Source organism: Myotis myotis, unplaced genomic scaffold, assembly GCF_014108235.1.
Source record: "Myotis myotis isolate mMyoMyo1 unplaced genomic scaffold, mMyoMyo1.p scaffold_m19_p_19, whole genome shotgun sequence".
NCBI lineage: Eukaryota > Metazoa > Chordata > Mammalia > Chiroptera > Vespertilionidae > Myotis > Myotis myotis.
The window spans coordinates 6,527,211-6,536,692 of NW_023416323.1; the positions used below are offsets into that span (position 1 = coordinate 6,527,211).

At 41.7% G+C, this 9,482-nt stretch overlaps 1 protein-coding gene across 1 annotated transcript; it reads left to right on the forward strand.

Moving 5' to 3' along the window:
• Positions 1 to 7,482: 7,482 nt before the first annotated feature.
• On the forward strand, positions 7,483 to 7,963 carry LOC118674076 (multidrug resistance protein pgp-1-like). The gene is given in 2 exon segments (XM_036345298.1): positions 7,483 to 7,748; positions 7,750 to 7,963. Coding segments are annotated over 2 exon segments (480 nt in total).
• The last annotated feature ends 1,519 nt before the right edge of the window (positions 7,964 to 9,482 follow it).

Here is a 9,482-nt window from a genome sequence, read left to right on the forward strand (position 1 = left end):
ATGAAAAGAATAGCCAAAGAACATATATACATCGCCCATGAATGCAGACAATAATGTGGTTGGCTACACCACCTTATTGTCTGGGTGGAAGAAGGCAAAGTGGGGGAAATAGGGAATATCTATAATAATGTCAACAATTTAAAAAAAGAAAGATATTCCAGACCTCATGTTATTTTGCCTCCTATAGAAGGTTCCCATTGGCCTGGATTAGGTCATATGTCCATCCCTGAACCAATCCCTGAAGCCCAAGGGAATGTAGTGCTCTAATTGGCCAGTCTTGAGTCATGTGCCATTATTGGAGATGGAGGTAGAGTTTGTCCCCCTAGTTGGGTGCATTCAGGAGGCAACCAATAGATGGGTTCCTCTCACATCAATGTTTCTCTCTGTCTTTCCCTTCTCGCTTCCACTCTCCCTAAAAAATCAATGGAAAAATATCCTCTGATGAGGATTAATCAAAAAGAAAAAGAAAGAAAAGCAGTTAGTTACCTACAAGGGAGCACCCATAGGACTCTCAGCTGATTTCTCAACAGAAATGTGCAGACCAGAGGGAATGGCAAGAAATATTCAAAGTGACGAATAGCAAGTCCTACAGCCAAGATTACCCAGCAAAGCTCTCATTTAGAACTGAAGGTAAAGAGTGCCATAGACAAGAAAGAGCTAAAGGAGTTCATCACCACCAAACCAATATTACATGAAATGTTGAAGGGTAGTCTTTAAGGAGAAGGAGGAGGAGGAGGAGGAGGAGGAGGAGGGGGCAATAAACACATATCTATTAACAATTGCACCTAAAAATCAAAGTAAATGAACAAGAAATCTAATTAACAAAATAAACTCATGAAAGAGATTAAAAATGGTGGTGGAGTAAGTGGATGCTGCACAGGCACACTCCCAGGACCAAACTGAAATTACAACTAAAATACAAAAATACCATCCTTCCCAGCCAGCATAGCTCAGTGGTTGAGCATCGACCTATGAACCAGGAAGTCACAGTTCAATTCCTGGTCAGGGCACATGGTTGGGCTACAGGCTCAATCCACAGTGTGGAGCATGCAGGAGGTAGCCCATCAATGATTCTCTCTCATCATCGATACTTCTATCTCTCTCTCCCTCTGCTTTCTTCTCTTAATCAATAAAAATATTTTTTTAAAAAAACATCTTGAATAATCAACTGAAGACTAGCTGAAGAGAACCTTGATAACCAAGGACAGAAAGTGAAGACAACATAGAGACTGGCAGGAAGGGTAAAGGCGTGAAAGGGCTGGCCGGGCTCCCACAGACAGCAACTGAAGTTCTGGAACATAGATATCTCAGCTGTAGGAGGTTACTATTGAGAATTTGGTAGTCTGATCCCAAAACTACGCCCCCAGCGGAGAGCACCAAACTGAAAAAGGTGCCCACATAACATATGGCTGTGAAAAGCAGCACAGTGGCTGTCTACCAGGGATCAGATGGCTGGAAATGCAGGCACCCTCTTAAATGACCAATGTGCAAAATTTAGTGTGCAGCCACTCACCTTGGGTTTTGGCAGAGGGAGGGCAGAGTGGACTGGAACTGTGTGAGCAGAAGCCAGAGTTGGGGGCTCTGGGATTAGAGCTTGGAAGGCAGACACTCTGGTTTCCTGTGCAGAGTAATTCTCTCACACTGAGGAGGTCATCTTTCTCAGGCAGACCTTTGCTATATAGGCGGTTTTTGACTGGGAGAAAGACAGTTGACCAAGAATATTGGAAAACCCCTTACCCCACGCTGTGGAGTTCCTGAAGCTCTTTAAGAGACTGAGAATAACAATTATCCTCCAGGCAAAAGGAATTGCCCCACCCTGTTGGAAAACCTCTCACCCCAACTGTGGATGATTGCCAGAGGCTACTCAAGACTGAATCCAATCAGTCTGCATGCAGAGGATGGTCTCTGCATGCAGAGGCTTTGAGTCCTTGCTGGATATAATTAGTCAGAGATAGCATTTGGCATTGTCCATCACTAGAGATTGGTAGGCTTAGCAGATCTACCTAGTATATAAAAAGGCTAAAGAGAGAACCAAGATGGCGGCATAGGTAAACACCTGAAATTGCTGCCTCCCACAACTACTTCAAAAATACAACTAAAAGACAAAACAGACATCATCCAGAACCACAGGAAGGCTGGCTGAGTGGAAATTCTACAGCTAGAAGGAAAGAGAAAAGCACACTGAGACTCAGAGGAGGTGGGTGCAGAAGTAAAGTGCAGAGGTATGGAGGCGCACGCGGCAAGGGCTGGCAATTGAGGACGTGGCTGTCTTTTTTAATTGGGAGGGAGTCACAAGCTCCTGACTGCTCTGAACTCCAGTTCCGGGAAGTCTCTGGGGATCCAGACTCGTGTGGGGGGAAACTGGACTATCTGGCAGTGGGCAGAACTCAGAACTCGAGGGCAGCTTTCTCTCAGAGGTGCTTGCAGCAATTATTGGGACACTGAGACATGGGGCCTCTTAGGGCAGGGCTGAGGATCAGCCATAGCTGCTTGCTCTGCCCTGTTGATCCCCTGAGACCCCGCCCACCCAAGCTGCAAAGATGCTTTTGCATATGAATGCCCTGGCCCTTTGCAATCTGAAAATTACCTAACAAACTCAGCTGGGCCAGACAGACCCAGAACTTCCAAGTGAAGGCCCAAGGCCCCACAGCAGCTTGCATTGCTTCACAGCTGGGCCTCATCTGAGCACCTCCAAAACCCAAACAAGGAAGAGGAATCTGCAGAGCTCTCCATAGCTCCTGCTGGGCAGCCTCAGGCAGAGGCTAAATTAGCACCTCCTTGGAGATTCAAGAGCCCGTGTATCCAGTGGTCAGAGTGGGACCATCCAGATTACAACTCCTCAGATCCATAAAGGACACATGCAGGGGGCAGACTCAGTGAGCACCAAAGCCCCACTGAAGCAAGTCTTGCCCCAGAAGGGTGTTCTCAGCACAGAAGTTCTCCCACCGTAGACACAGCTGATTCTCACAGCCAATTGGCCTGGAGGCCAATTCCTCCCAGTGATACCTACAACAATCAAGGCTTATCTACAACAAGACTATGCACAAAGCCCACAAGGGGGTGCACCAAGAGTGTCCACCTCAGGTAATTGGAGAGGCTGAGCCAATGGGCCCTATAGGACATCTAGCACACAAAGCCACTCTACCAACACAGGGAAGCATAAAAAATGCGGAGACAAAGAAACAGGTCACAAATGACAGAAATGGAGGAAAGCAAACGACTGGATATAGAGTTCAAAACCACACTTATAAGGTTTTTCAAGAATTTTCTAGAAACTGCCGATAAATTTAGTGAGACCCTGAAGGATATGAAAAAAGACCAACTAGAAATTAAGCATACACTGACTGAAATAAAGAATAATATACAGAGATCCAACAGCAGACAAGAGGATCACAAGAATCAAGTCAAAGATTTGAAATACGAAGAAGCAAAAAATACCCAACCAGAAAAGCAAAAAGAAAAAAGAATCCAAAAATATGAAGATAGTGTAAGGAGCCTCTGGGACAACTTCAAGTGCACCAACATCAGAATTATAGGGGTGCCAGAAGAAGAGAGAGCAAGATATTGAAAACCTATTTGAGGAAATAATGACAGAAAACTTCCCCTACCTGGTGAAAGAAATAGACTTACAAGTCCAGGAAGCGCAGAGAACCCCAAACAAAAAGAATCCAAAGAGGACCACACCAAGACACATCATAATTAAAATGCCAACAACGGCAAAAGACAAAGAGAGAATCTTAAAAGCAGCAAGAGAAAAACAGTCAGTCACCTACAAGGGAATACCCATACGAATGTCAGCTGATTTCTCAACAGAAACTATGCAGGCCAGAAGGGAGTGGCAAGAAATATTCAAAGTGATGAATGCCAAGAACCTACAACCAAGATTACTTTATCCAGCAAAGCTATCATTCAGAATTGAAGGTCAGGTAAAGAGCTTCACTGATAAGAAAAAGCTAAAGGAGTTCATTACCACCAAACCAGTATTATATCAAATGCTGAAAGGTATCCTTTAAGAGGAAGAAGAAGAAAAAGGTAAAGATAAAAATTATGAACAACAAATACGTATCTATCAACAAGTGAATCTAAAAATTAAGTCAATAAAAAAATCTGATGAACAGAGTAAACTGGTGAATATAATAGAATCAGGGGCATAGAAAGGGAGTGGACTGACAACTCTCGGGGTGGGGGGGGAGGGGTTGGAGGGAAGGGGGTGGTAGGAAGAGACTGGACGAAAATCGTACACCTGTGGATGAGAACAGTGGGGGGTAAGGGCAGAGGGTGGGGTGGGAACTGGGTGGAGGGGAGCTATGGGGGGAAAAAAGAGGAACAACTGTAATAATCTGAACAATAAAGATTTATTTTAAAAAAAAGAATTAATTCTGTGGTCCCAACCAAATTTTTAATACTAAAACCAGTTTAAATTTAATTAATGTCTTTTAGAATAATTGCAAAAAAGTGTGTTAATAAATGTCAATCTAAGAAATGCTGGCTGTTTACTTTTAATTGGAAAATTAAGGTTTAAATATTGCATGGTTTTAATAATAGAAGGCAGGGCATACATTTCAAAAGAAAAAGAAGAAAAAGGTCTGTGCAAGTTGCTGAAGTTTTATACAAGTTGATGACAGAAAGAAAGAATATTAGAGTGGAAATACTTACTGGAAGGTCTAAGGCATGGTTATGCATTTTTGAAGGACGTGGAAAGAAGGTTTGAAGGCTAATTTAAAAGTGTGAGATTTGTGAAGGTTGCATATGTAATGAGAAGGGAAAAAATGTTGAAAGAAAGAAGTTCTAAAGTTAACTATTTGCAAAAGTTGTAAAAGGGTCATAAAATCTCAGGGAAGTTTAAACAAAGGCTAGACCACTACCCTTATCTCCCCTGCCAAGGACAGAGTAAATGGTTACTACAGAAAGGGAGGGCAGGACAAGATTGCTGAACACTTCTTAAGCAAAACCAGAATATTCAGCAGCAGAATTTCAAAACAGGAGCATACATAATGCCTAAGACCCCCACCAGCCTGCTCTTCAGATTGGCTGGGGGGTGGGGTAGCATCTGTACTTCATAGGTCAAATGTATAAGTTTGCTTACTTTACTTTTTTCAATAAAGGTGCATACTTTACTTAATAAGTTAGTTTTTTATAATATAATCAAGGTCTCATATAAACTCATTTATATGAGAAGCCAATATCTTATGAGCAATTAGTTCTAGTAAAGTCTAAAGTAAAATTTGCATACATATGCAAATGAGCACTCGCCAAAAGGAATGCTAGTTTACTATTTACAAAGTAAACTAAAAGTTATTATTTCAAGCATTAAATCTCACCATTAATGAGACACCATAAATATAAAGAAAGTTACTTTTACTTGAGATGTATGCATTGCAACATTGACCAGCATGTCTCTCTCCTCCCTGTTTTTCTGAAAGGCAACCAAGTTGGTTGCTGTTTAAAAGAAAGTAAAAGATTTTAAAAGAAACTCCCTAAATGTGGCTTAGAGATTGCTTTGGGAAAAAATACTGAGGGGAATCCCCTTCAAATATCTAGAAACTGTAATTAAAATCAATGTGTTAGGCCTTAAAAAGTAGAAATATGAAAGGATTGCCTTAAGACCTTAAATGACTTTTAAAAATTATTAGGGGACATTACTTGGTTAAGACCTTATCTAAAAATCCCTATGGGAGAAATGACAAATTTATTCAATATACTTAGGGGTGATACTAATCTTTCCTTGCCCTGAACATGAACAGATGAATCTAGGAAGGAGTTACTAAGAATTGAGCAGGCAATCTCCTCAGCCCAAGTAACATGGTACAGCCTGAATTGCCTTTATCAGGACAGATTAAACCTACTGCAAATTGTCCCACTGGAGTCATCTTCCAAAATAAAAACTCTCCTACTATTATTAAGTGGGTCCACCTAGGGCATCAATCCTCTAAAACTGTAGTTACATATATAGAACTCATGGCTTAATTAATATCTCAACTCAAAAAGTGCTGCAGGCAGCTTAGAAGAGAAGAACCCCAATGCACCTATCTTCCCCTCACTGGGAAGCAATTAGAAGTTATTTCAGGCTGATTTCAATTGGCAAATTGGACTAAGTGGATATTCAAGGGAACTTAGTAGTCACCTACTAAAAAACAAATTACTACAATTTTTATATTACACTCCTATTATTAGACCAAAAAAATACTGGGCAAGGAACCTATTCCTGAGCATTAACTGTTTTTACTGATGGTTCATCTAAAGTAAAATTTGCATACATATGCAAATGAGCACTCGCCAAAAGGAGTGCTGTTTAAAAGTAAATTTAAGCTTAATAAAAAGGAGAAATTTTAAAATCTCTTCCAGTACTATTTACAAAGTAAACTAAAAGTTATTATTTCAAGCATTAAATCTCACTATTAATGAGACACCATTAATGGTGCTTATCATGCAATGAATTCAGACCGAGTCATCCAGACCAGTCATACTTCTGTGCAAAGAATTGAATTAGAAGCTATCAAGACTGCAATGCAGGATTTCCAAGAGCCTCTTAATATTATTTCTGATTCTGCCTATGCTGCTGGCCTGGTAAATAGAATTGAGACTGCTCGATTAAGATGGCTTAGTGACCAAAGTCTATTTATACTATTTAAACAGGTACAGCAAATTGTACAGCAAAGACAATACCCCTTTTATATTACTCACATCAGGGCTCATACCACCCTGCCTTGTCCTTTAACAAAAGGAAATGCATATGCTGATCTATTGGTTGCCTTATTTAAACAGGCCACAGAATCTCATCAGCTTTTACATCAGCCTGCCAAAATGTTGTCTAAACAATTCTCAATCACTTGACAGCAGGCAAAACAGATTATCAAGGAATGTCCCACTTGCATGTTACATCTGCCTCAAGGGCCTAAGACAGGAATTAACCCTGTAGGATTGATAAGGGACCATATCTGGCAAATGGCTGTAACACATTATACTCCTTTTGGACACCTTAGGGCATTGCATGTCTCTGTAAACACTTTTTCAAAGGTCCTATGGGCCACTGCATCTACAGGGGAAATGGCAAAACCAGGTCGTTAATCATTGCCTAGCTGCTTTTGCCATCAATGGGAATTCCCAAAATTATTAAAACTGATAATGGACCTGCATACACAAGCTGTCATTTCTAGCAATTTTGTATAAAGTGGAAAATTCAGCACATTACGGGAATACCATACAATTCCCAAGGGCAGGCGATTATAGAATGCCAACATCTGCAGCTAAAATCCCAACTTGAAAAACAAAAAGGGGGAATAGTGGTGAAATCTCCTATAAGTAGACTACACCAAGCCTTAATTACTTTACATTTTTTCACTTGTAATGCTGATGGCAAGATAGCTATGGAATTACACTGGTGTCAGAATAAGCCAAAGGAAAATGGTCTGGTTAAATGCAAAGATCCCAAGTCTGGTTTATGGAGGGGTCCCAACCCCTTGTTAACATTTGGTCAAGGATATGTTTGTGTATTTCCAGAAAACTCTTCCAAGTCCTTGTGGATTCCAACAAGGAACATTAAACTTCAACATGGATCTGAGAGAGGAACTGACCAGACTAATGAGGACCTTGCAGCTGAAGCCTCACCCTGTACCTGTAGCTGTAGACAGACAACTACTCCAGCCCCAAATAGCAGTAGCCCCAAGCAACACGCTGAAGATAAGGAATGGGAGGAGAATGAGACAGAGGACAAACAATCCAGAGATGACCTGGGGGATGGTAAAGAAGCCTTGCCACACTAGCAGTCATCAGTTGTGCCACGGTGCAGGTTGCCCTGGACAAAGCCAGAGAAGGTCGGACCAGCATTGTCATTGCCCACCGTTTGTCAACCATCCAGAACTCGAATATCATTGCTGTCATGTCACAGGGAACAGTGATTGAGAAGGGGACCCATAAAGAACTGATGGCTCAGAAAGGAGCCTACTATAAACTAGTTCCTTAGATGCCTGGCAGCAATTTTAAAAGGACATTAAAGACCTCAATCCTTTTCATTGGATCTCCTTACATTTGCCTCTTAGTATAACCACAATTGTCTGTCTCATTCTTGTTCTTATATGTTTATTTCTAGTCTGCAGATGTGGAATGAAGAGCCTTAAAAGAACTCAAGCCCTACAGACGACATACACTTTTCAAGATTTATTAAGAAAACAAAAAGGGGGAGATACGGGAAGCCACCCACTGCTGGCACTATCATGAAAGTGCACCAAGGAATGTGGAAGGCCGATGGACCTGGGGCGTTGGCAGGGCTAACACTGAGCACCATTGTTCTGTTGAGATAGCGGTGGTGGCTTGAAGCAATTTCCTGACCTAATAGCCTCAAAGTAAATGTTTACTGGACCTTACTGATCTTTACTGATCTTTATTGACCTTAGAGATGGTCTGTCTGCTACCTGTTTGCTGTGCTTTACTGAGGGCAAGATGTGTATCTAAAACCGAATAAAAAGCGGATAAGGCCAGGTTTCGGTGTGCCTCTCTAAGAGAGAGGTCTCCAACTGGCCCCCCATGCCTTCTAGATTCATACTTCTTGTATAGTATTTTCATTTGTGTGTCGGCCCCTCCTTCAGATCCTGAACCCTAGCTGTGCAGGTTGCGGCAACCACCAAACCTACACTACAAGAAATGCTAAAGTGATTGCTGTAATGAGAAGAAGAAATAGAGAATCAGGCATTCAGAACTAAAATGGCAATAAATAATTACCTATCAATAATACATTAAAAGCCCTAGCCAGTATGGCTCAGTGGAAAGAGCGTCGGCCTGTGGACTGAAAGGTCCTGGATTCAATTCCGGTCAAGGGCACATGCCTGGGTTGCGGGCTCAATCCCCAGTAGGGGGCATGCAGGAGGAGCCAGTCAATGATTCTCTCATCATTGATGTTTCCATCTCTCTCTCCCTCTCGCTTCCTCCCTGAAATCAATAAAAATATAAAAAGAATAATAAAACATCAAATGTAAAGAAATTAAATGCTCCAATCAAAAGACATAGGATAGATGGATACAAAGCATGACCCAATTATATGTTGTCTACCAAAGACCCACCTCAGAACAAAAGACTCACACAGGATGAGAATGAAGGGATTGGAAATTTTTTTCCATGCAAATGGAAACAAAAAAAGGAAGCTGGAGTAGCTGCCAGAAGTAGGTCCATCCTTGCTGCTTGACACAGTCGCTGCAGAGAAGAAACATCTGCACAGCATATGTTTCAAGGGACCTGGCGTATATGGCATATGTTTGATCCCCCTCTTAGCACTCTGTGTTTTAACCAGGACCACCTCCCCGAGAAAGGTTGTTTCCCCAGATGGGGATGTTGGGGATTAACAGGACTAAGGAAGGGAATGAATCAGTATACCCCCCTGGTATTACAGAAATACCATATACTACTTATGAAGAACTTAGACTAAGACTGTTGGCAATAAATTTGGGACTTGTTGCGCCCACATCCCTAGGGGTCTGCCCACTAGGGAA